This window comes from Peromyscus maniculatus, chromosome 3 (assembly GCF_049852395.1).
Source record: "Peromyscus maniculatus bairdii isolate BWxNUB_F1_BW_parent chromosome 3, HU_Pman_BW_mat_3.1, whole genome shotgun sequence".
In the NCBI taxonomy this organism is placed as follows: Eukaryota; Metazoa; Chordata; class Mammalia; order Rodentia; family Cricetidae; genus Peromyscus; species Peromyscus maniculatus.
In genome coordinates, this window is record NC_134854.1 from 155,603,434 (window position 1) to 155,630,548 (window position 27,115).

Below are 27,115 nucleotides of genomic sequence, written 5' to 3' on the forward strand. Positions count from 1 at the left end.
TTATTGTTTTGAAACTTATTTTATGCATACGAGTTATTTGCTTGCCTGTATGTCTGTGTGTCCCATGTGTGTGCAGTGTCTGTGGAGGCTGGGAGAGGGCAGATTCCCTGGAGCTGGAGTTACAGTTGTTAGCCACCATGAATGTTAGGAACTGGAAGTCAAGTGCAGGACCTCTGGAAGAGAAGCCAGCTCCCTAGCCAGCCCATGTAATCTGGAAGAGAAGCCGGCTCCCTAGCCAGCCCATGTAATTGTACTTTACTAGCTATTACGAGGATTCAAGACCCTAGTATGCAAGTGTGCAAGGTGCCTTCAACAGTGTTTCCGTCTTCCTGTGTATGACTTCCAGAAAAATCCCAGTGCACCATAGGTAAGCCACCATCAATTTGCTCACCTGTTTCTTCAGCTTCCAGACGCTGACTAGCTTCATCAGACCCTTAAAGGTAGAAGGGTGTTTAACTTGCCTTTTTATCTGCATTGTATGGTCTAGAACCAGCCTTGAGCAGTCAGTGAAGAGACGGGGATTCTGGATCCATGAGATGGGACAGGGGTAGAGCAAAGCAGTGTCAAGGGAAACGGGGCAGAGCAATGTCCTGGAGATGACTTAAGGTTCTCTTATTCTAAACGCAAGGCTCAAGAGACACTTTTGCTTAAGCGGATGTTAATAAGCAAACACAGATGGTAGGGTTTAGCCTGCTCCCCAAACCCACTTAACTTCTAACACTGCTCTTCTATGGATGGCCCAGCCACTTCTTTCAGCTCCTGGCTGGTCCCTTGTTGAAATCCCTTGTCTTGTAGCGCTGAGTAGAGGTCGATACCTTCGGAGACGGAGCGGATGGGATGGCTGGGGTACTGTTGGCAGCTGGTCAAAGGGTCCCCTGAGTGGGCTGCGCATGGTATCTGGGGGAGGAAACAGCGGTGGTGCTGGGCGAGGCAGCTGGGGTTGGGGTCGAAGTTCTTCCTGTGCCTACACTGGAACTCCAGCACCATTCTCGTGTATGTGTTGAAGGTGGTGACAGCCGAAGCCATGCAGCAGGTGAAGGAAACCCAGGCCGTGCTAGGGGCAAGCACAGAGAAGGGACAGTGAGAGTCTGACTTGATGGAAGGAAAAGTGCCGTCTGCCCGGCCGCAGACCAGGCCCTGTCTTCTGGGGGACGTAGGAACCTGAGCGTGTTGCCTTCACCGGGCTTCTGTGACGGACAGACCGGGGACTCCATCTGCCCTGGTTTTGTAGCCAAGGCCTTTGATCCCATCGGCTGTCACCGCCAGGCTCTTCTATGCCTCGTGTGGGGTGTGTTTCTTTACCCCTGTAAAATCTAGATCCCACAGAGCTCTAGCTCTCTCCTACGGGGTGAGCACGAACTAATGCCCCCTCATCCCTTCTTTCCTCCCTTCATTCACTTTGCCCTGACTCTGGAGCCATCACCCCTCTTCTGCCCAACCTTCTTTCCAACTTAATTGTCCCCAAAGTTGAGCCTTTGATCGTCATTCATGAAAACGTTTCACTACAGATCTGAAGGCACCACACTTCGCTCCAGTGGAATTTGATTATTACGAACACCATGGTTCTTGGCACGGGGTGGGGGGTGAACAGTGGGAACTGGACGTGCATAGAAGCTGGGGGGATCTGAGAAGGAAAAAAGCACCCTCGGGAACTACATCGAACACATTCCTAAAGACCTGGGACGTCAAACCCCTGAATAGCCCTGTCCTTCTGTGAAGCCCAGGAAACAGGCTTTGTGAAGGTAGGAGGGGGTGCTTGGGAGGTCAAAGGTTGTCGAGAGCCAGGCCAAGGACTGTCCTGCAGCTTCCTGTTTGTTCCCTACGGTGGATCCGTATGTGGTCACTCTAGTGAGACTGTCAGCCTGAGCCCCAAAGTTCCGTTTCGTGCGTGCGCGTGTGCATGTGCATGTGCGCGCGCGTGTGTGTGTGTGTGTGTGTGTGTGTGTGTGTGTGTGTGTGTGTGTGTGTGTGTGTATACAGCCTCTTGAGTCAGTCCTTAACTTCCCCCTTGGTTGAGGCAGTTATTTTTGTTGTTGTTGACACTGAGTAGGCTACCTGGCCTATGAGCTTCCAGGAATTCCGGGTCTCTGCCTCCCATCTCTCCATACTGCTGGGATCATTGCCGCCTGCACTACTGTGTGCGGCTTCTGCTCGGGCCCCAGGGATTTGAACTCGGGTCCTTATGCTTCTACAGCAGTTACTTTACCAACTGAGCCAGCTCACCAACCCAGACCTACCCTTCTAATGCCAAGAAGTGGGCAAAGGTGAGGCCTGACTGGTCGGGGAAACCAGCAAAGCTGACATGGGTTGGTGGGTGGATTAGAGTCCTCAATGCAAAGCATGTACTGCAGCGTGAGGAAGTGGGTAGGATCAGAAGTGGGAGGGCCTCCTATGTACCTGCATTCGGATGGAAATGTGAGCCCAGCATAGTGTGTTTCCTGTGCCATTAATAATGTCCTCAGCACTCATCTGAGACAGTTTATGTGAATCCGGGTCATTAGCTTTGCAGTGAGTAGAGAATGTTCCTCCAGGGAGAAAGAAAATTAAAAACAAACAAACAAACAAAAAAAAAACCCAAAATGCCAAAAACAAAACCCCAGAGCTAGAGTACGTGTGTATTCAGGAAAAGTGAGAACGGACTCCTGAAGGCGGGAGGCCTCCAAGGAAAGAGTATTTGAGACTTAAACAAAGGAAATGCTCTGCTTGAATGTGTTGAAGGTGGCACTCCTGTAATCCCAGCACTTGAGAAGTAAAGGCAGGAGAATCAGGAGTTCAGGGCCAGCCTTGGCTACATGTGATTTCTTTAATCCTGCCTCCCCCCCTCCTCCCCGGAAAATTTAAAATTATGAAGTCCTTGGTTTTGAAGGTTAAGCTGGGGAAGCAAACAGTGGTGATGTGTGAGGCAGTGGGCTGGCACTGACTGAAGCTGTTCCTGCGTCTACACTTTGAACCCCAGCACTGTCCCCATGTACGCGTTGAAGGCGAGGACAGCCGATGCCAAGCAGCTTCTGTTTGTTTTGTGTTTTTGTTTTTAGAGACAAGGTTTCTCTGTGAAACAGTCCTGGCTGTCCTGGAACTCCCTCTATAGACCAGGCTGGCCTTGAACTCACAGAGATCCACCTGCCTCTGCCTCCTGAGTGCTGAGATTAAAGGAGTGCACCAGCACCGCCCGGCTGCAGTTTTATTTCTAGCAGTTCAGTAGAATTAAGACTGGAAATCTGGAGTTAGGAAGAAGTTACTCTTGGAATAGGGGAGTATATAATGGGTGGAAGATATTTTAGGATCATCAATAGATCAGAGAGAATTCAATCATAATTTCAAGATTATAATTACTGTCCATTTCTCTAATACCCTGAACTATAAAATATAGAACATACAGCATAGTTCCCACAAGCCATATAAAACCAGCCTTGCTGAAGCAACTGATTACAGCTGCTGAGTAGAAAACTGCACCAGGTCTCATCCTCAAAGCAAGTGAGAAGAATGTTCTAGGCACCCTCCGAAGGCAGGGAGGGAGCAGATAGCTGTCCCTGGTCCAGCCCTGGATTTGACTGATGGAGGAGGAGGAGGGGGGAATGGGAAGGTATATCCAGCTGAGGGTAGAAAATCCTGTGCGTGGTTGCTGGAGTTCGGTTGTAGAGGTTCAGGGGATGAGGATTACTCACTAGAAAGCCCAGCCATAATTCCAAGAATGTGGTCTCCAGTCCTCTGGACCTAGGTTGGCCGTGGCCTGGAAGACTTGTGAATACATCATGTGGGCCACCATCCCCAGAAGGCCTATGGAGGGAACAAGAAACAGAGGCCTTGGAGAAGGCTTCGTGGCATCTTTCTGTCAGCATCTGGGTCAGTCTATGTCAGGGCATCTAGGGGAGGGGCGTCTCCTTGCATGACTGTCTTTACAATGATTACCCCAAACTTTTGGCTGAGAGCCGTGACAGAATCTGAGTCAGTCTGTCATGGCTGGTGCTCATTTTGACTTCTTCCTACCCTTTAGCCTGCACAGTGTGTGTGTGTGTGTGTGTGTGTGTGTGTGTGTGTGTGTGTGTGTGTGTGTGATCTTACTTTAAATTCTGTCCAACAATGACACTGTGGAAAAGCTATATATTCTAGTTGAAAAGTAGACTGAGCCAAAGGCTTTACACATTGAGAAAGCTTGCAAATAAAGGGACCTAGAAGTAAGAGCGTATAGAGACACAGTTTCCCGGTGTCTTCTGCTGCCCTCTGTGTGTGGTTGTGTGCATGTGTGTACATGAGTGTGCACAAGTGCCTGTGTGTGAGCACAGGTTGTCTGGTTTCCCTCTGTTGCTCTCCGTCTTAATTCCCTCGAGGCAGGGTTTCTTGCTGAATCTAGAGCTGACTGCTTTTTTGCCCAAGCTAGCTGGCCGGCAAGTCCTAGCAATCCTCCTGTCTGATACTTCCACGCCCAGAGCTGGGGTTCCAGGTCAAAGCTGCCATGCTCGGCTTTTTACATGGGTGCTGGAGATTCTGACTTAGGTCCCCAACTTGAGCAGCAAGAGCTCTTGCCCACTGAGGCATCTCCCCAGTTCCTACCCCCAACTCCTCCTCTTCTTTTCCAGTCCCTTCCTCCTCTCATTAAGGTCGAAGTGCCAAGCCTTGAAGGTGGAACTTCAAAGGGACCTGTGAGCCAAGGGTCCTGCGCACCTCTAACCCCAGTGTTCGGGAGCTCAGAGGCGGTGAGCTAGCCTGGCCTACACAGGAAGGCCCTGGGCCCTGTCTCACTGAGCAGAGCAAAACAACAAAAGAAACATCCCAAGGAGCCCCAAGAGGAGGCACCCTCTGGCACTCCGCGGGCGGTCACTCACCAGACAGGACCAAGGAGATGGCTGCAAAGGCGCTCAGCTTGAGCCCGCAGCCAGGGTTACTGGTGAGCAGCAGATCTGTCAGTAGCAGGAGGAAGCTGATGAATTGAAGTCCGATGTAGGCAATTTGGGCACCCAGCGATAACCAGAGGACCTCTGCCAAAAGCCAAGAAAAGGAACCCCACCCAGACAGCAGTCAGTAACCACCGTGGACAGAAGTGCCCACCCGAAGTCAGAGGCCCAGGGGGAAAGGAAGACAAAGGTGAAATCAACACCTGTGGTGTCTGGGAAGAACGGGTATCACACTCGATGGGCTGTAAACACTGCTGAGCTTAGTTGTCAAACAGATGGCCCCATCTTCATAAACCCTGTGCTAAAGCTCATTCTTGACTTTCTCTTTAATTAGGGCTTACATTTTCATTCTCTCGACCTCTCACTCCTACTTTCAGTAAAACAAACTTGGACAAGGGATTATCTACTGGTAATCCCACTAGTAGGTGGGTAGAGGCAGGAAGAAGAGTGGTTTCTCAAGGCTAACCTGGCTACAAAGAGACTCTATCTCAACAAACAACAACAACAACAACAAAAAAGCCAATCTCCTCCCCCAACAACATCACAAAAGGGAAGAAAAGGCCAGGCCACAAACTCTTCAGGTTGTGTCCTGGGTTGGGTGCTGGTGACTTAGTTTGTGAGCTGCATTCCTGCATCTGCATGAGTGTCAACTTTAGGGGGAATTCCCGTCAGCCTGTGGGGCTCAGAGGTAGAGAAAGGCGGTCGCAGTGCAGTTTAGATGCAGAAAGGCCCGGGTCCACAGTCACTGAACACGTACTTGCCACGGGCCTCAAGGGGAGGTGGGGGAGGGGAGCCTTCTCCATCAACCACTCCCCTCCAGATCGGAGAGCGGGGTGATATGAGCCTTGCAACGTGGCAAATTCCAGTAGTCCTTTCTCACCTCTCTGGGCTGGTGGTGTGAGTTCAATGAAAGATCGGCATTTCTCCCCTAAAAGACGCAAGGGGCAATGTCATAAGGAGCTCCCTGGGGCTGTGGGCATAGAGATGTCCCATCCCACACCCAACCCTGCTCCATCTGCTCTGACACAGGCCCTGATGAGCATACAAGCAGCCACTCATTCAGCTGGTGCCCCATTCTGAAAACAGGAGAAAAGGCATGCATGAATGAGGCATCCAAGCTTCGTTTTTCTGGCCTTCATCTCTGATGATGAAAACAACGCTTTTCTGAGAGCATCTTTGTAGGGCAGAGTTCCAATTTCCAGATCTACATAATGAGTTCTATGTCTCGATAAGCATTTTTTTTTAAAAGCAGATGAGATGGCTCAGTGGGTAAGGGTGCATGCTTGCCAAGCCTGACTACTTCAGGTTGATCCCCTGGATCCACATGCTGGAAGGAGAGAGTGGATTTTGCCCATTGTCCTCTGACCTCCACATGCATGTACATACCCCTATACATACCCCTACATGATACAAATGAAAATGTAATTGGAAAAGCAGAACAAGTTGTGTGGGCTGGTGTGAGGGAATTACCTGGCTCTTCCACGATTTCCTCACAGGATAGCCACATGCCACTGCGGAAGATAAGGAAGGAGAACCGGTCATCCCCAGTCTCCCAGGTGTATTGTACCACCTCCTGGGCTGATGTGTTGGTGAGGCCCCCATCCAAGGACACCGGCATGGCAAAGCACTTGGCTGCCAGACCTTGCCCGCACAGGGGCTTGGGCACCTTCTGTGTGCCCACAAACCACTCGTTGCTGAGCAGGGATGCTGCGGAGAGGCTGAGTGATAGCATGCTGAGGATGGCAGAAATGAAGGTCCGCTGGACAGGGGAACCCTTCTGGAGCTCCATCTGCAACACACAAGCAGGAGAGGAGGAGGAGACAGCTGGGGAGCGCGCTCTCGGGCCTCCTTCACTCCTCCTCAACACGGATGACCAAGGCTGCCACAGGAGCGCTTTCCCCTGGGGAAGCTGTGCTTCAGTGTGAATGCTGTGTGGCTCTTACAGAGCCAGAGGGATTTGCATAGGCAGAGTGACGGACACTGGACAGGTTTACAGAAGGATGAAGGTGATACCAGATGGGAGACATTATCATGAGGGATACTAACGTCAGAGAGAACTCATGTGAGCAGGGTAGTATCTTGTGTCATGGAATTTGTGCATGTGCACCTGGAAGGCCTCCTCAGGACCCCACTTACAGCGTGTGTCCTCAGGCAGAGGCAGCAAGGGACCAAGGGTGGCTCCCTGCAGATGCTCTGAGCTGGCTAACCTCTTTTGGGGTACTTTTTATAATTATTTGTTCATGTATAAAATAGTGGGGTTTTGGTAATATTTTCATACATATATGTCACTGTATTTTGCTCATATTTGCCCCCTCCAGCCTTCCTTGTCCTCTCTTTCTCCTGCTGGTCCCTTCCTCTTCCCTAAATAATCCCTTTGGTTCTGCTTTCATGTCATATGTAATATGCATCATTCAATATGGATTCTTGTTTAAGAGAAAACATGCATGATGTCCCTCCCCCTTCATCCTCTGACGCCCTCCTCACTCCTTTCCTTCCCTCACATAGTTCCCCCTCCACATTCATACCCTTTAGACACCTAGATCTACTCATATGTATTTCTATACATGACAGGAAACATGCACTATTTGTCTTTCCAAGTCTGGCTTACTTTACTTACCAAGTTGCTCACCAGTTTCACTTACTTTCCTGTAAATAATGCAGTAAGTTTATTCTTTATAGCTGAATATACCTCCATGGTGTGCATATATTATCAAGTTGTACCAATCCAGGGGAAGCAGATGAAGTTTTGATGCCTTCAGGATAAAAGGTGGCAGAGGGTATGTAGCTCATTTTGAGAATGTTTGCTTAGTATGTGTGAAGCCCCGGGTTTGATCCCCAGCACAATACATACCCAGTGTGGTGGTACACACCTGTGGTCCCAGCACTTGAGAGGTGGAGGCAGGAAGATCGTCCCCAGCTACTTAGTGACTTTGGAGCCAGCCTGGGCTACATCAAATCCTGTCTCAGAAATAAAGACCAACATTAACCTTGTCAACCTCATTATGTGATTTGGATTGAATTTGATTTAGGAAAATAATTGTGATCAGTCTTGAGCATCCTAAGGTATGCTAAAACCTGGGGAGGCTCAGGCTTAGCTTCCAGATGGTTCTTAAAGTAAACCATCTTGAGCTTTCATGGGATCTCTCCTATCAGAATTAATCAGGCCACAATCTGCTTAGCTTAAGAGATGTAAATAACATCACAGGCACAGGCAAATACGCAAATCCAACAATATCCCTGTCTCCCCCGTCTTAGCACAATCTACATTCAACAGTTTACCACCCTGACCCTCTGTTCTTCGGGATCTCCAGGGATGAACACAGTGCATACCACACACAATGTGCTATTGGGGCAGTAACAAACACGAAGGTGGTCATGTATAAAAACATCCAAAACACAAAACGGAAGAGTACATTGCTTTGGGGAACTAATCTGCCATTGTGATTTTTTTTTTTTTTAAAGCATTCAGCAAATTAACTCCATCGAGGAATGCCAGTCTTTGCAAGACTCTGGGTGGCCTTGACTGAGGACATGTGTGTTATCAATCACAGAATCTAGGAGCAGGGAGGGTCTTGGTCTGCCAGAGTGTGTTGTCTCGTGCTGTTCCAGTGCTCAAAGATGTCCTCTTCTTTTTAGTTAAAAAACTGTTGGCTTCCACCGTCTTTCCAGTACTGTGGGTTAAAACAATCCCTTCCTTATTGTTTTATTAGTTTTTAAAAATTAATCCAAGTAGTAGGTGTCACGGTGACATTTTTCACTTTGTCCTTCTTGGACTCTCTTTGGGATGGCCACTGCTCACTGCCACCAGCCCCTTTGAAGGGGGCTCAACCCTTTCGTCCTATTACCCATCCCCTCCTTCCATTTAGATTTTTCCCTCTCCTCATGATCCCCTTTATCCATGATACACCTGTGCATATATACGTATATAAAAATTCAAAGCTATTTTCAAGGTTTTTTTCTGGGTTTGGCTTATTTTATTTAATATATTTTTTCCACTTTATCTACTTTCCTGCAAATTTCATGATTTTTCTTTACAAATCAACAGATTTTACAGATCAATGAAATTCCATTATGTATGTACACCAGATTTTTCTTACCCATCTATTGGTAGTCATGTAGGTTGGTTCAGTATCTTAGCTCCTGTGAAAACTATGGCATTAGGCGTGATGAATAGATGACATCTTTGTGGTGGGTGTCCTTTCTAATGATGATATCCATTGCTTGCAGGTAAAACATCTTCACTAATTATTCTATAAAAAGACCAAACTGAGGATCTAGGCAGTTCCAAGTCTCTCACCTCAGGGTTCAATTTTAATAGCAATATTCAGCCTTAATTGGTTTGGAAAATCGTCTACTATCACACCACACCAGAACAGATCTTGGCTTTATTTTCAATCCATTTCAAGTTACATATTTTACCCATGCTCCTCCAGGTTATTCAGATACAAAAAAGGAATATTGAGGCTTACACATACCTATGGCCTCAACCAAGCAGACAAGCACATTATGGAAGAGGTGATTTGAGAAACAAAGGATGATCAACTTGAATGGACTCAGAGAGGCTCTTTCCTGAAAGAACACCCACCACAGAATGGGGTCTAGTCTCTCCCTTCATACTCTCTTCCTTCTCCACTTGCTGGAGACAGGGCCTCCTGTAGTTTGTGACCCCAACCTGACTAGAGCTATATACCTAGAGGTTGACCTTGACCTGATCCTCCTGCCTCCACCTCCAAGTGCTAGAATTATAGGTGTGTGCCCCAATGCCCAGGACTTTGCATGCTAGGGAAGCACTCTGGGGCTTCCTCAGCCCCCGGTAGTTAAACTGATGTCTCCTTCAGGAGCCTTTTCAAGAATTGCCATCCATCACAGCACATCCTTTGTCACACGCCTTACTCACATTGGAAGAACAAAGGTCATTTCACAAGTTTCTTTAAAGTGACTCTAGACCCAGTGACACAGCCTAAGGCAAGCTCGCTCTGCCGCTCTGCCGTGGCCTGTGCTCACAGATTCCTTCCCAAGGTGACTCTCTACTTTCTAGACAGGAGACAGAGGAGTCGTCCCCCAGGTGCCTCTGTGGCAGCCACGTTCACATCCATGCACATTAAGAGAGAAACGCAACCTTAGTGTATGATAACAAGGACAGCCAGTCGATAAGGTCTAAAGACCCAGGTGCTAAGGTTTCTCCTGTCAAATAAAAGGGGGGAGCTGGTTACCTTGGCCATGGTTAGCGTCTTGTAGCCTGTCTGGAAGGACGGAAGGATGTCATCTGTACAAGTCTCTTCGGTGTGATGCAGCAAGAGTAAAGCTGAGTTCCCTCCCCCCTCCCTCGCCTCTCCCCTTCCAGCTCGTAGTTTGTGGCGGGCCTCCTGATTAAACGCTGCTGTGCAGTGAACATGGGCATCTAATGATTGACAGTGCAACCACAGCCCAGCTGTTCTTGAGATTATGCCAGAGAACCTGCCAGTGGGGGGCCCGGGATTCAGCACAGAGCAGCATGGATCAGCATTTGCCGAGGGGCTGTCTGCACAAAGTAAAGGGTGACTTATGTCCTCTCTACCCGTTCGTTGTTCCCTAGGTACGTGGTGTGGCTGGAAGGGGCTTGATGTTTACAGCACTACACAAAACATATAGATCCACGGTCGTTACTTCACAGCCTCCCCTGGGAAGCAGTTTCAGGCTCTGCGGTGTCTCCAGGAGCCACAGACAGTCCGGCTCGTTCTGTGTGTTCTTTCCACCTTCTCGGCAGACTGTTGCTTCTCTCCATGTGGGATGTTGAGAAGCACAAGTTATTCTTTTTGTCCTCACAACTGTACAAATTGATAGTTCGTAGCAGCTGTTCTTTTCCTTCTACCCAGAATGCTCTCAGTTTCTTCTGACTTTTTTTTTTTTTTTCCTAAGTCAGGGTTTCTCTGTGTAGCCCTGGCTGCCCTGGAACTTGTAGACCAGGCTGGCCTCAGACTCAAAGATCTGCCTGCCTCTGCCTCCCCGGTGCTGGGATTGAAGGTGTGGGCCACCACCCCTTTGAATTTGATTGTAAAAAGCCACTCATTCTTGAAAATGTTCTCCTTTTTGTCTTTGTCCCATCATGCCTCTCTCTGGCAACTTTTTTCTTTCCTTTTTTCTTTTTTTAACAATGGTGTGAGTGTGTGTGTGTGTGTGTGTGTGTGTGTGTGTGTGTGTGTGTGTGTGTGTGTAGCTGGGGCATGGCACATGTATGGAAAACAACTTTGGGAGGAGTTGGTTCTCTTTTCTCTCATGTGGGTTCCAGGAATCAAACTCAGGTTATCAGGCTTGGAGGCAAGCCTCTCTACTGGCTGAGGCATCTTTCAGGCCCCTGGATGTTTTATGTATCATCCTATGAACCTTTATCGTGACACAACTCACTTTCTTTGGGAGAAGGGAACAAGAATTTTGTGGTCCCGTTTTGCTGTGGAATAAGCTGGTTTCCTGACTGCATGGCTTCCTCTGGCCGCTGGGTGGCGCTACACCCTCGTCCTTTCTTCTTTTCCGCCCTTCCCTTCCCTACCAGTCAGCAAAATGTGGGTGGAGGTGGCTACTTCCTCTGTAAAACTGCTTTCTTTCCTTCATTCGGCTGTCACCCTAAACATGAACCTACAGACTGCCGTGTGTCAGCCTTATGGAATTCAGGACTCAGAATGAACATTGGGGCGTCCAGCCACTCCCAGGAGGACCTTTTAGAGGATTATTTCCTATAGTACATTTTTTGGTGGCCAGTTCCAGTTCTCAGTGACTCAACAGATCCTCTAATGCCTCCCATGGGAAACACAGCATCGCAGTATCAGAAAATAAAGTTAGCCAACATTTCCTGATGAGTTTTGTGCACATTTTTCTCTCCTTAATTGTATCCTCATTCTCTCTCCACCCTAGAACAGTGACCAATTCTTTTCCCTTCGCCACACTTCCACCCTTCAAATACTTGGAGACACGTCTCATATCCCGCCTTGAGTCACCGCTTGGCACAGCACTGTGTCTTCGGTTTTTATTGCTCTGCTCATAAACCGCACCCCCGAAGCCTTAATAGCCCGAAGTTTGCCTTCTTCAGGGAAAAGGGGATGGGAGTGGCAGGTGAGGAGGCCCAGAGGTGGGTTTAGAGCAAAGCCAACGAAACTCCATTTCCAGGGCCTCTCGCTTATTTGGGCTGTTTCCAAGGGCCTGCTGCCCAATCCGAACTTATAATTTCATATTATTTTCCTTAAAGAAGGTTTCCAAAATATTAGTGTAGGCCTCCACAGCAGCTCTGATCTGCCCATTCCTAGACTGTGCATTTTTATGTGGGTGCCTGGCTGGCTGCTTATTGGATGTGACCAGGCTTAGCTCCCTCTCCTCGAGGACCTTGGGGCCCAGTGTCCAATTTCCTCTTCTTAACAAAAACACGAGTTTCTCTGCCTTGCCACAAAAAGTCAGAAGCCAGCATCCCATTCACTTCCTCTCATTGTACGTTGCCCTGGCTCTTTCCCTGCCCACCCTTTTCCTTTCCTCTCTAGGACAGAAAAGGTAATTGCTGGTCAATGTAACAAAGAAAATTAGACTTGGCTCAAAAGCTCACAATTCAGTATAGAGATGAATATCCTGCATCTCAGTATAGTATTTCCACTTGGTATGTGGGACTGTTAATGATTCTAGGGTGATGTCCATGAGGCTATGTATGCACCTCACCATTTATGACATCACAATGCCAAGGCCTGGGACTGACCTTTTGCTAATGTCCTCAGTCACACTTCACTGTACTTGATGAAGCCCTTTTTACTAGATTTGCATAAAGAGAAATGGTGGTTGGGGACACATGCTTCGTAGGCAGAAACTCGACTGCGTTTCCGGTATGCTGCAGACTAGAGATGATGAAGAATGCTGAGCAAGAGTGTGTTTGCCTCTTCCTTAACACCGGAGCCCGGGGCTAAGGGATCCAGTATTTTTGTCGTCCCCCCCCCCCCCCATGCCATCCACCTAGACATCTTGCTTGCCCTGCCTGGCGAGAGTTTCTCTGTGCTCCCCAGGGCCAGAATTCTTGACCCATGGCCCCATGAAGTAACTCCTTCTGTTACTCAACAAACAAAAGGCTGGTGTGGAATTTAAGCGCTTTGGCCATCACTGGCTGATGAACAGACAGCTCTGCTTTCTGTGCCTCCACTTCCTGATGGGTACCCCGTCCATGTAACTCATCACGGGCCTTCCCTGACGGGTACACCTGCCACGTAACTCATCACGGGCCTTCCCTGAGGGGTACACTGTCCATGTAACTCATCACGGGCCTTCTGTGTCTGGCATGCTCCTTTGGTTCTATGGCAATGTGTGTAGTATAATCGGCCATGTTTTATGCATGGCTGACTTCAGCACAGTCTTCACATCAACGAACAAAGAAGTTTCGTAAGGTTAACAGGGCTTATGAACACTGTTGGGAAACCGATGGGCAAAGACATGAACACAGACATATGTCCAAATAGCCTCACATACACATCACTCTTCCCAATTCACCTACAAAAGCAACGGGGAGCCACATCAAGACCCCAGAGGGCCAGGGGCGTATCGGACCTTCCACACGGATGCATTTTTCGGCCAGTACATTTCCTCACACCTGTGGGAACATTCCTGCTTTTCCATGAGCAAAGGCTCAGAAAATAGCAATGATCTCATTACCAGTATTATCTTTAGTCTGACTAGAGGACAGGTCACTCAAAACAGTGACAGGTCGGAAATGTTCTGTCCCGTTTCAAGAGGAGTGAAACAGATTCCCTACAGATTAGGGTCATTTTGATGTGGCTCCAGCCTTCTGAGCTTTAATTCTATACTACGGGACATTGAACTTCAAGGTTTCCCAGAGGACGTTTATTGTGTTCTCTGTGTTGTGTTCAACTCTGGACCTCCCATTCTCAGCTGTACCCAGCCTGTAAGGGCCCGCATGACCCCAAGCACTCCTAAGGTGGGTCGGGAGTGCTGGGAATGTTCTCATTTATGTTCAGTGGGAAGGGCCAAAGGAAAAGACTTGGGGCCTTCCTCGAGCCTTTCCCTTTCCGCTTTGTCATGGAATTGTTAGAGGGCTTTTGCTATAGCAGTCAGTTCCAGGAGAGGAAGCCCCAGCTTTTCGTCCAATCCCAAACCGCTGGCGTGAATCAGAGGGGCAGCCACATCTGCATTTCCTGTGGAGCAATCTCTCACGCGTGAGTGACTGCTCAGACAGGGCTGGCCCGGGCTGCCAGGGGACTGAGGATCCAATGAAGAAGAGGGGTGTCCGGGAAACTGCTGTCCATAGACAGTGCAGGGTCACCCCTTTCCGCCTCAGCGCGCTCCCCTGCGCCGCAACGTTTTCTTCCCCCTCTCCCCTCATCTCCACCCTCTGCCTGGGTGTCTGAGCCCCATGGGATTTCCACCATGCTTCCCCCAATGAGTAACCCTGGCAGCGTTTACTACGGCGCCCCAGTTGCCTAGCAGCGGGTGGTTGCCACGGCGACGCACCAGAAGCCTGTTTTGAATTGTTTGGTGAGGCCCCGCCCTTGCGCCTCGGGCGCTTGGGACTTCCAGGACGGGCGTGGCGGGGAACCACGAGGTTTCTTCCTCTTTCTCTTCCTTGGGTGGGTCCTGAGTCCCGTTGGCCTCTCTTGATGGCGGCGTGGACCGGCCCAGGGAAGAGACTGGGTCCTGGGATAAATTCCTCACACGCTGACAAGGCGTGAGGACCCACCCGGTTGCTGTCAATCCCAAAGTCAAGCATTTCCCAAAGATGCAGGTCCCTGAACCCTTTCTGATGGAGGGGCAATGTAGGCCTGCCTTGTTTTGTAGGTGCGAGGGGTAAGGCTGGGGACTTGAACCCCTCAGCACATCTGAGGTGTAGTGGTTACCTACCTGCTTCCCCAAGGGATGATGGGAGAGGTGGGGAGTTCTCTACAGTTGTGGTCTGAAGATCTAAAGAAGTGGGAGGAAAGTGGAATCTAAGGAAAAACCATCCGAACTACCAAGCTAGGGGCTAGACGCTTCACTAACTGCTCCCTAGGCACCCACACCCCGCCAGATTCAGAGGCGGTATCTCCACCGGTCAAGTGAGGGCTGGAATTCAGCCTTTGACTTGCACCAGATCACAAATGCAGACATGGTGGAGTCGCCCTTCAAACCTGCAAACGCCAGGAGGCTGACTCCTTTCGAACTAAAGTGCTGTCTAGCAAAGGGCAGGCAGATATCTTTAACAAAAGTCACGGACTGCAGGTCACATCAGGGACCCGCCTCTAGAATGAGGCGCAGGAACACGTGCTGCGCTTTATGCCTCTTAGGTCCATGTTAACCAACAGACTTCCCAGTAACCTCGCTGTCCCCTCTGTAGAGAAGCAACGATAAAAGGTAATAAAACTGCAAGCGCTGGCTGGCTTTGGCTACCGTGTTCATATCTGTCTGTAAGGGCTCTTCAGTTGATCGTGGCCCCTTCGGCTTCTTCTGAACTGAGGAAGCTGCCCCTACTGCTCCGCCCCACGGTCTCACAGATGCCTCTTTCTTAGGTTTCCTTGGCCTTCTGAACACACTTGCCCGCTGCCCAGTAACCCTACATCGCTCCCCGCCCCCAACCCCAGGTGTGCATCACGCCACTAAAGGTGGGACTCAAATACTGAATAAGGGAAATTAATCAATCAGTATTCACGAAACTTCCAAAAGCGCTGTACCTACCTCCTGGGTGAGGCAAACATTTTGAGTCAGCTGAGAGGGATGGCTCATTCACCGGTGTAGTTCTGAAACGGAAACGGAGGTGTTTCAGTTCCTTCTCTGATGGTTCTTATTCCGTTGCGTGGCTCAGGTGTTGAGGGAGGGGGTTCACCAGGTCCCCTCTTGCCAGCAGAGGGGTAAGGTGGTATGTGGTGAGTTGGGAGAGGATGAATGTCCCTCAGGCCGGACACTGGCTTGGGTGGGGGTGGGTTACTATGACTTTGCTCTGTGATGTCACAGTGGCAGGCAGGGGGTCTCTCCCCTCGACGCCCCACCCACTCCTCTCCCAACCCCAGAAAGACCAGGTTGGGAGAAGGGGCACACTGGGTACCGCTCAAAACCCAGATGCCTCCTGAGGTCTTCCAGTCAGTGCTTTGGTATATCAAAAAGACCTGGGGAGTTCACCGGAATGCAACTTGAAGGTTAGGCATGGCTGGCATGGGGTGCTAACCAGACCACACTGCTGTCCGAGAGAATTACAGTTGCGAGCCACACGCGTCTTAGAATGTTCTCACACCCCCATTCAAAACAGTGTAATGAACACATGCAGCAATACAACATGAACTCTTACCCCATGATGAGTGAAAGCAGACTGAACCCCCCTCCCCTCGCCGCCCCCAAACAAGTTGGGTCTAAAGAAGAACACACTGCTCCCATCTTAAAACAAATGCGTTAAAATGAAATATAATGACTCCATTGTACCACCTGCATCATGAGGGTTCGAGATCTTCACATGTTGCCGCTGTGTTGGCATTTTTAACTCTAGATCATTCCTGAGAAGGTAATGACGCACAAAGGTTGCCACTTTAAAGGACCAGTGTCTGCAGAGCTAGGAGATATTCACTATCAGGTTTATTTTTATTTTTTGTTTGAAACAGGGCCTCACACTTGCTATGTAGCTGAGGCTGGCCTTGAACTCCTGATCCCCCTGCTTCTACCGCCCAAGTGCCAGGATGACAGGAGAGTTCACCATGCCTTGCATTTTCAGTTTTTGCTTTGAAACAGGCTCTTACTCAGTCAAAGCTGGTCTGAAACTCATTATATAACCAAGGTTGGGCTTCAACTCATGGCAATCCTCCAGCCTCTGTCTCTGAGTGCCAAGATTTATAGGTGTGAGCCACCATGTCAAGTCCACTGTTAGAGTTTTAATAGGCACAGATCGACCCTGGGGCATAACTCAGCTCCAGGTGAGAGATCCCGGAATTGGAAGGGTCTGGACAGGGACCTGCCCTGTGTACACATCACCCTCAGTCTACCTCTCCGAGGTCCTGTCTCCTCCTCCCCACGGCCTCCAGGTCCTGACTCCCAGGACCTGTGGTTCTAGCCTCAGGACCCTGTTTTCCAGCCCCTCTGACTCTCCATTTTCTCTCAGCTTCCGTAGTACACTGGTCTGGCCATAAACTCAGAAGTTATGTTCTTATTCCTTGCTTTTCTTTTCCTTCCTTTCTTTCTACTTCCTTTTCCCTTTACCACCCCTCCCTTCCCTCCCCTCCCTTCCCCTTTCCTTTCTCTCCTTTCTCCCCTGTAGATGTAACCAACCGTCTTATAAGAAACACAGAAACAATGTAAAAGAGAAAGCCGAGAAGTCAGAGCTCAGAGCTAAAATCTCACCCTTCCTCCTGCTGTCCCAGCTTCGCGAAAAGAGAGCTACCTCCTGTCGGTTCGTTTTTTTAAAGTATGTTGTTCTGCCTTCTCATTGGTTGTAAACCCAAACACATGACTGCCTCGTCACTGTCTGAATGTACAGCCCCCTAGGTCTTAAAGGCATATGTCTCCAATGCTGACTGTATCCCTGAACACACAGAGATCTTATGGGATTAAAGGCGTATGCCACCACCGCCACACTCTTGCTATGGCTCTAATAGCTCTGACCCTGAGCACACAGATATCTATGGGATTAAAGGCGTGTGCCACCACCGCCACACTCTTGCTATGGCTCTAATAGCTCTGACCCCCAGACAACTTTATTTATTAATATACAATCAAATTAATATTTCAGTACAAATCAAAATAATATTTCAATACAATTAGATTACCACCACATTTCCCCTTTTCTATTTTAATAAAAAGAAAAAAAGCAAAAGGTTATGACTAACAAAAGAAAAACTATATACAAAAGTACAATAACTATATACAATATATACAAGTAATAAATACCTAAACAGGTATTTGACGAATCAGAGAAAATAATTCCATTATCTATCCTATTTTGGTAATTCCAAGATGTATCTAATGTACTTTCTATCCTAATTAATGTTCAAATATAACTAACTAATCTTCAACCATAACTAACTAATCTTCAACTCCCTCAGAGACCCAAGAAGGGAATAATATTAGCTAACAAAAATAAAAACAGGAAGTGCATGCAAGCAACTTCCAAAAAATTTTTTGAGTTGACAGAAACAGCCAGCTGCCTGGGCAGTCACCTGAGGTTTCTCCGTAGTGTTGGGGCATCATCTTCAGCCTATAGGCTTAGTGTATCTGACAGACTCATTTGTGAAGTAGGATGTACACAAGGTCAACAGTTCAACCTCACATTGGGTGAGAGCAGTCCACGTACCAGAAACACCTGAATTCCACTAGTGTCCTGTCATGATTCAGGATTTTAAATTCTGGAAATTGTTGACAGTTTTTTAATTCAGCTGTCCATTCTTCTTGGCTGTGTATATATGGCTTCATCTCAGCATCCCCTTCTTCTCCACATCCCTCTATTAAATGCCAGTCTACTTTTGAGAGGCATGAGCTTTCAGCTGCTGTTCCATTGTACAACAGAATCCATCGGCCCTCTGCCTGTTAAGCTGCCTTCGAAGAAAAGGGCACCGTACCTTTTCCGGATGCGAAGGCCACTTCAGGGATGGGGCCATATTGTCCTGGCCTCAGAAGATGCCTTTTGATAAAGCCATAACCACACTTGTTTTGGCAAGAATCAGTAGTCCCTTGTTTCGTGATCTGTCTGTCCATTTTGTCCTGTTGATTCGAGGATACTTTGTTGTCCAGTGGCTAACTTTTGCCAGAATGAAAGTTGACTCCATATGCAGTTTCTTCAATGCCCATATTTTCTCTAAAGTAGATTGGTACTGCCAGGAGCCGACATGTCTCAAAAAAGAAAAATTTTCTAAGTTATTAAAACATTTTAAATGCCATATTCTGTAGATCTCTGAAGGGTTTGAAGATGACCTGTCTAAAACATCTCTGCTCAATTTTTAAAACATATCTAATATGACTACAAGTTCTATGATAATGTCTAACTACTAGCTTTCATTTCTTTATATCCTAATAGTTGATAATAATAACATTCAAGGATCAGAAATTTGCATTACATTGTTAAATGGATGGAATAAATACAATTAGAAATATACATATAGCATTTTCTAACAATATCAGTTTCAAATTTGTGTACAATATAAAACAATTCAATCCAATGTAAAGTATTTAAAACTAGTAATTGTCTTTCTTTTTCTTTCTTTCTTTCTTTCTTTCTTTCTTTCTTTCTTTCTTTCTTTCTTTCTTTCTTTCTTTCTTTCTTTCTTTCTTTTTTTTAAACAAGAACCTTAAATCTAATCTCCTTTGCTTAGCCTTTTTCCTAACCCTTGACAATAACTTGTAACCAACCCCCCTAAATACTGAAAATTATCCCAGACCCAAAACCCATTAAAAAGACCAAAAAACCACCCGCCCCACACCACCTCTTTGGGAATGTGGGCGTCGTATTCTTAAAATTGCTTCCTGCTGGGTATGGGCGAAGTTTTCTTTATCCTGAAAGAAAAATTTTAGGTTAATTGTCAAATTCTAGGAGAGGTAACTATATCCTTCATTATCCACTCTGTGTATAATGCCAAAGTTCAGGGTTTATCTCAAGTCCTTATTCAAGTAGTCTTTGAGACTGGATCATCTCAGCTAGTCATCTCAAATTTGCTCTGAGCACCTTGTAGTTCAAAGCTGATCTGTGGATGATGTTTGTCAGCTTAATGATATTATTATTGTCCACGTGGAATTGTTGTTGTTGTGGGGCCCCATCTTCTTTCTGGAGACTTCAGTTGATGTTAGGCCTGGCCGTGATTTCCTGCAGAAAACTGATAAGAGACTCGAACACAAAAACATATATATGCAGCTAGCCTTTTTTCTAGAATTAGTTAGTACTCTATGTGACCATTCATATCTTAACAAAGTTTAAAATGTATATATATATATTAATCTTATAAATTTTGATATAAAATTTATACTTTGAGAAAAGTTTAAAGAATCAGAATAGAATCAAAGAGTTGAGATTAGTAATAGAATAGTCCCTTAATTAATTTTGCTTTTGTCCTGTACCATAGCAGAAGATGGCTCTTATTCTGGCATGATACAGGGAGTTTGCATTTTCCTTTTAACAACATGCTTGATTTTAAAGAAGGAGAGAGCCATTCTCCAACTCCAAAGTCAGCTTTAAATTTTAATTGAACTGGGACTATTAGAAAACCAAGAGTGTTAAATCTTTAGAGAAAAGCAGAAACAAACATTTAGGAAGACATAAAATTTTTTTAGATAATATATACCCATACACCATTTCACTCTGTTTCTTGGGATAGATGATTTGTCCCTTTTCTTCAGTTGTCTCATTTGTCCAGTGTTCTTCAGATTCCTTAACCTTCATTCTCCTAAAAGACAAAAACAAAAACCTTTCCCCAAGACTAATTTTGGGGATGTTCCTTTTTGGCAAGTTATTATCTGATGAAATGAAAAGGCATGTTTTATTGATACAAGTTAGTTTAAATTGGATGTTCATGCTGGTTGATGAACTATCACCTCCTCTAATTAAGAGGTCTCTCTTGTTCAAATCGAACCTTTATCAATTTTGATGGTACCCACAGCTTATCTTCTCCTGTAGAAACAAAAGCAAAACCACGTCCCCAATGTAATACATACCCTGGTTTCCATTCTGAGGTCAGCACATCCTTAAAGTATATAGGCTGATTTAATTCTGTAGTTTTTTCTATTATCCAATGTCTCTCTGCAGCTGTTGTTCCTTTCTCATTGGCATTCAGAAAATTCAAAGTTAGAAGAGCATTATGCAGTCTATTTCTGGGGGTTTTTGTTACCCATTTCTGTTTATTTAGCATATCCTTTAGAGTTCTGTTTGATCTTTCTATAACTGCTTGACCTGTAGGATTATGTGGTATGCCTGTAATATGCTTTATATTGTAATAAGCAAAAAACTGTTTCATTTTAACAGAGACATATGATGGAGCATTGTCAGTTTTGATTTGTGCAGGTATACCCATGATGGCCATAACTTCTAGCAAATGAGTGATTACAGAATCAGCTTTTTCAGAACTCAAAGCAGTTGCCCATTGAAATCCTGAATAAGTATCGATAGTGTGGTGTACATATTTCAATTTTCCAAATTCTGCAAAGTGAAACACGTCCATCTGCCAGATCTCATTTCTCTGAGTACCCTTTGGGTTACATCCTGCTGGTAATGGTGTTTGATTGTAGAAGGAACAAGTAGGACATTTCTTTACTATTTCTTTGGCTTGTTGCCAGGTTATGGAAAAATCCTTTTTTAAACCTTTACTATTAACGTGATGTTTTTTATGAAATTCTGAGGCCTCCAGCACATTTCCTATCAATAGTTTATCAATCTCATCATTGCCTTGTGCTAGAGGGCCTGGCAGACCAGTATGGGATCGAATGTGAGTTATATATAAAGGATGATTCCTTTTCCTGATTGTATCTTGTAATTGAATAAATAGTGAAGTTAATTCTGAAGCATCAGGGATAAATTCTGCAGTCTCAATATGTAACACCACTCTTTCAGCATACTGAGAGTCAGTTACTATGTTGAGAGGTTCTGAAAAATCCATTAATACCAACAGAATAGCATACAATTCTGATTTTTGTACTGAATTATACGGACTTTGAACCACTTTACTTAAATTTTCTGATTTGTAACCTGCCTTTCCTTCTTTGTTGGCATCTGTATAAAATGTACGAACTCCAGATATGGGTTTTTGCCGTACAATTCGAGGCAAGATCCATTCAGCTCTCTTTATAAGATCAATTCTATTGCTTTTGGGATATTTGCTGTTAATTTCTCCCAAAAAATTACTGCAAGCTCTTTGCCAAGGTTCACTTTCTGTCCATAATTTTTCAATGTCCTCCTTAGTTAATGGTACGACAATTTCTGCTGGGTCTATGCCTGCTAATTGACGAAGTCTCATTTTTCCTTTGTAAATCAAGTCAGAGATTTTTTCCACATAAGTTTTTAATTTTTTATTTGGTTTATTTGGTAAAAATATCCATTCCAATATAATATCTTCCCTCTGCATTAATATTCCAGTAGGAGAACGCCTAGAAGGTAAGATAACCAAAATGCAATCCAGCTTTGGATCAATACGATTCACGTGTCCTTCATGCACTTTCTTTTCTACCAAGGCTAATTCTTTCTCAGCTTCAGGTGATAATTCTCTTGGACTATTTAAGTCCTTGTCACCTTCTAAGGTTTTGAACAAATTAGTCAGTTCATCATTTTTTACCCCAACAATAGTTCGTAGATGAGAAATATCTCCAAATAATCTTTGAAAGTCATTAAGAGTCTGTAGTCTATCTCTCCGAATTTGCACCTTTTGGGGTCTAATTTTTTGTAGCTCTATTTTATATCCTAAATAATTAATAGAATCTCCTCTTTGTATCTTTTCAGGAGCAATTTGTAATCCCCAGCGAGGCAAAATTTTCTTTACTTCTTCAAACATTATTTCTAAAGTATCTGCATTTGAGTCAGCTAGTAAAATATCGTCCATATAATGATAAATTATAGATTTAGGAAATTTTTTACGTATCACTTCCAATGGCTGTTGTACAAAATATTGGCACAGAGTTGGGCTATTCAACATTCCCTGTGGGAGGACCCTCCATTGAAATCTTTTAACCGGTTGAGAATTATTATAAGTAGGCACTGTAAAAGCAAATCTTTCTTTGTCTTTTTCTTGTAAGGGTATTGAAAAGAAACAGTCTTTTAAATCAATAACTATGAGAGGCCATCCTTTTGGTAACAGAGTAGGCAAAGGCATCCCAGATTGTAGAGAGCCCATTGGCTGAATTACTTTGTTAATTGCTCTAAGGTCTGTTACCATTCTCCATTTACCAGATTTCTTTTTAATAACAAATACAGGAGAATTCCAAGGGCTGGTTGATTCTTCAATATGCTGAGCATTTAACTGTTCTTCTACCAGCTCTTCTAAAGCCTGGAGTTTCTCTGTTGTTAAAGGCCATTGCTGGACCCATACAGGCTTGTCTGTTAACCATTTTAAAGGTAGAGCTGTTGGTGTCTTTGGAAGATCATCAGTTATTGTGCCCTGTTCTTGTATAATATGGATGGCTGGTGACCACTCATTAGAACAATATCTTCTAATATTTCTCTCAGTAACATGTGCTAGTTTATGATTTGTTTCTGAGATTGGAGGGATGTTAATCTGAGTATTCCATTGTTGCAACAAGTCTCGACCCCACAGGTTCATAGTTATGTTAGCCACATATGGTTTTAATTTTCCTCTCTGTCCTTCTGGACCTATACATTCGAGCCATCTTGCACTCTGTTTCACCTGAGATAATGTCCCAATTCCTAACAGTTGAACGTTTACCTCCTGAAGAGGCCAAGTTGGATGCCAAAATTCTGGTGCAATTATGGTAACGTCCGCACCTGTGTCTACCAGACCAGACAACAAAACACCATTTATTTTTATCGTTAATTTTGGTCTTTGTTCATTAATAGAAGTTTGCCAAAAAATTTTCTTTATGTTTTCTCCTGAATTTTCTATTCTCTCTGTTTCATCATTCTGACCAGCATGATTTATTCCAATAGGCATTTGGTTATTTAATCGCTCTCCAGAGCAGGCATTTCCTCTATGGCTGCCGGAAAGGTTTGAACTGGATTTGCACTGGGGGCCTGCCTGAGGCCCCTCTGGGAGTTTCCCGAAGACTGAGGCAAAGGATTACCCTGTCTGTCCTTTGTTGATCTACATTCGTTGGTCCAGTGTTTTCCCTTACCACACCTTCTGCATACTCCAGAAGGAAGGGGCATTCTGTTGCCATTGTTCCTTGAAGAAACATTGTTTCTGGAAATGACCTGTCTACAGTCCCTTTTCAAATGTCCTTGCTTTCCACATCCAAAACATCTAACACTCCTCAAACCTTTTGAAATTACTTCTCCTACCCATGTATCATCATGCTCATCAGCTTCAACATTAATTGTTTCTCTAATCCAATCTTCCATAGGTGCAGATCTTGCCCTTAATGGCCTGATTATTCTTTTGCATGCTGCATTCGCATTCTCAAAGGCCAAAGATTCAATTATTGCCTTACCAGCTTCTGAATCCGAGACCGTTCTCTTTACTGCTGAAGCCAGTCTTTGTAAAAAATCTGTAAAAGACTCTTTTGGGCCTTGCTTCACCTTTGTAAATGACTCAGATTTTTTTCCTGGTTCCTCAACTTTGTCCCATGCATTCAAGGCTGCCGTTCGACATAAAATTAGGGTTTGGACATCATATAAACATTGTGCTTGTGCTGAAGCATATTGGCCTTCGCCCATAAGCTGATCCTGGCAAACTTGTACTCCTTTATCCCTCCATTGTTTTTCTATGTTTTTAGCCTCCTCCTTAAACCAAGTCAGAAATTGAAGTCTCTGGCTGGGTTCCAGAACACCTTGTGCGAGGTCCCGCCAGTCCTGTGGTACTATCCTATTATATGTTGACCAAGTGTTTAACATTTGCTTTACATATGGGGAATGCATGCCATAAGATACTATTGCCTCCTTAAACCTTTTTAAATCCAACATTTCAATTGGAGCCCAAGTATTTTGTGTAGCCATTTGATCAGGCATCTGCTGTACTGTTACAGGATAAATTAAGGGTGACTGTGTGAAAACAGGCTTTCTTTCTGCAACCTTATGATCCCGACTTGAAACAACTTCACTGTTAATTTCTTCTGTCTGAATTTTTACAGGTTTAACAAGTTCTTCTAACGCTGTTATCCTGGCACTTAAATTGACTATCTTTTTAAATATTAAAATGTGGATTATTATAGTGATAAGGTGCATAATTCCACCAATACTAATATTATATAGTTGTTCCATTGCCAGACTGCCTAAAATTTCGAACAAAAACCAATTTTCTTCCAAAGTACACATAAAACCCATTTGTTTTTTAATGTGGAAAAAATTCTCTTTTAGATAGTTTCCTTTAAAATATCTGATATATTATGACTTACCAAATCTGCGTAGAACAGTAGAAATCCGAGGGGATTTTCAAAGCAGCCACCTAGTGTCCCAGGTGTAAATCCAGAGAGAGAGAGAGAGAGAGAGAGAGAGAGAGAGAGAGAGAGAGGAAAGAGAGAACGCACAAGAAAGCGTAGCCGGCTAAAGCTTAAATGCAGCCACGTGTTCCCTCTTGTGCCGAGTCAAGGCTTGGGTCTGGCTTCCTTAAGCTCCGACCACGTGCGTTGGCTTTACCGGCAGGGCCCTGTTCGGCAGGGCAGGTCTGAGTTGTTTGTAGCACCGGCTTTAGGCAAGCTGCTCACAGACCTAGGCCCGGGCTAGAAGTTGCTACCCGGACTAGGAAGCCGGCAGCTCAGACTAGGAAGCTGGCAGCTCGGACTAGGATGCCAGCAGCTCGGACTAAGACGCCGGCCGCTTCCTGCCGCTTCCTCCGCCGCCTGCCACCGCCTGCCGCCCTTGCGGGAAAGCGGACCTGCCGTCAAGCCAAGCGGTTTTTAATGGATTCTTGTCACGTTGGGCGCCAGATGTAGATGTAACCAACCGTCTTATTAAATAAGAAACACAGAAACAATGTAAAAGAGAAAGCCGAGAAGTCAGAGCTCAGAGCTAAAATCTCACCCTTCCTCCTGCTGTCCCAGCTTCGCGAAAAGAGAGCTACCTCCTGTCGGTTCGTTTTTTTAAAGTATGTTGTTCTGCCTTCTCATTGGTTGTAAACCCAAACACATGACTGCCTCGTCACTGTCTGAATGTACAGCCCCCTAGGTCTTAAAGGCATATGTCTCCAATGCTGACTGTATCCCTGAACACACAGAGATCTTATGGGATTAAAGGCGTATGCCACCACCGCCACACTCTTGCTATGGCTCTAATAGCTCTGACCCTGAGCACACAGATATCTATGGGATTAAAGGCGTGTGCCACCACCGCCACACTCTTGCTATGGCTCTAATAGCTCTGACCCCCAGACAACTTTATTTATTAATATACAATCAAATTAATATTTCAGTACAAATCAAAATAATATTTCAATACAATTAGATTACCACCACACTCCCCCCCCATTCCCTCTCTTCCTTCTTTCACAACAGTGTCTCCCTATGTAGCCGAGGCTGCCCTCAGCCAGTCCTCTCGCGTCAATCCACTAAGTGCTGGGATTACAGACGGGCTCAGCACCAGCAGTGACTTCTCTCGGTATCTTGGACTGTTTGCTTTAGGCGGCTTATTCTGTCTCTCCCACGATACTCGAAGCTGTTTGAGGATAAACCTGTTTCACTCCTATGATGTCTAGTGTAGTGCCAATCGGATAAGAGTTGCTCAACACATACTCTTCCAGTGAATGACCTAAAGCATCCAGGCAAATAAGAAAGAAGGAAGGGCCTGCCTTGCTCTTAGTGTGGCTCAATGGTTGAGACAGCGTCTCACTCTGTAGCCCTGGCTTGACCTGGAATTCACTGTGAAGACCGGTGACCGCAAACTCACAATGAAGTGTCTACTTCAAACTTCTGAGTGCTGGGATTAAAAGTGTGAGCCACATAGCTGGCCCCATGGTCATTTTTAAAGACAGGACAGAGGAAGGGATGTGGCTCATTCACAGAGGACATGTGCATCTAGGATGCATAAGGCCCTGGGTTTAATTCCCAGTACAGTAAACAAGCAGGCAGCAAGCAGAAAAGAATTAAAACAGCAGCAGCAGCAGCAGCAGCAGCAGCAGCAGCCACAACAAGAAATAAAAAAGAAAGGAAGAAGGAAAGAAGGAAGGAAGGAAGGAAGGAAATTTAAAAAGGAGACATGCTTGCATTTAAATTCACATGGGGAAGTGGACAGAACTAGCCAGGACAGGGCTCTGAGGCAGGGCAGCCGTGATCGATAGATACGTTCTGAAGCAGCTGGGGTTACACGTATTGCACACGGCGAGACAATGAGGCCAGTAGAACTGGTCAAGAAGCGAACAGAGAACTTAACGAACCTCCAGTGGCTGTTGAAGGTGATACCTGCATTGCTTAGAGCAAAGGTGGTTTTTTTTTCCCTTTCCTATTTTTGAGACAGGGTCTCACTATGTAGCGCAGGCTAGCCTGGAACTCACAATGTAGCCAAAGCTGTCCTTAAACTGGCAGTGATGGTTCTGCCTCAGACTCTCCATGCTGGGATTACAGATGTGCAACACCATGCCCTGCTCCAGCAACGCTCTTTTTGACACACCCTGTTGGAATACACTGGATAGGCGTGTGGCAAACATAACTCATACTCATAGCATATAGGAAAGTAA

At 45.7% G+C, this 27,115-nt stretch overlaps 1 protein-coding gene and 1 long non-coding RNA gene across 5 annotated transcripts; both read right to left on the bottom strand.

Moving 5' to 3' along the window:
• Nucleotides 1-641: 641 nt before the first annotated feature.
• Gsg1 (germ cell associated 1) lies at nucleotides 642-15,832 on the bottom strand. 4 transcript variants are annotated; one of them, XM_042274193.2, is made up of 7 exons: nucleotides 15,561-15,832; nucleotides 14,751-14,810; nucleotides 6,363-6,681; nucleotides 5,650-5,820; nucleotides 4,824-4,976; nucleotides 3,666-3,777; nucleotides 642-1,054 (listed from the first exon to the last, which is right to left on the bottom strand). In XM_042274193.2, the coding sequence occupies exons 3-7, from the start codon at nucleotides 6,679-6,681 to the stop codon at nucleotides 715-717; spliced, it is 1,095 nt and encodes a 364-aa protein (XP_042130127.1). In that variant the 5' UTR covers nucleotides 14,751-14,810; nucleotides 15,561-15,832; the 3' UTR covers nucleotides 642-714. The 4 variants fall into 4 exon arrangements, with proteins under 4 accessions (XP_042130127.1, XP_076424213.1, XP_006976583.1 ...); XM_076568098.1 differs by having other exon boundaries at nucleotides 5,773-5,820; nucleotides 15,561-15,785; XM_006976521.3 differs by lacking the exon at nucleotides 14,751-14,810 and having other exon boundaries at nucleotides 15,561-15,826.
• On the bottom strand, nucleotides 8,939-10,193 carry LOC143272552 (uncharacterized). The gene is made up of 2 exons (XR_013050204.1): nucleotides 10,106-10,193; nucleotides 8,939-9,142 (listed from the first exon to the last, which is right to left on the bottom strand). It is a non-coding gene; the product is annotated as an uncharacterized LOC143272552 (long non-coding RNA).
• Nucleotides 15,833-27,115: the final 11,283 nt, after the last annotated feature.

Bases quoted from the DNA above. Each gene is read 5' to 3' on its own strand.
- Gsg1 (XM_006976521.3), bottom strand. From the start codon at position 15,608: ATGAGCCATCCCTCTCAGCTGACTCAAAATGTTTGCCTCACCCAGGAG. The intron at 6,682-15,560 runs GTAGGTACAGCG...TGTGTGTTGCAG, and splicing joins ATGTTTGCCTCACCCAGGAG to ATGGAGCTCCAGAAGGGTTC. The intron at 5,821-6,362 runs GTAATTCCCTCA...TGCGTCTTTTAG, and splicing joins GGAAATCGTGGAAGAGCCAG to GGGAGAAATGCCGATCTTTC.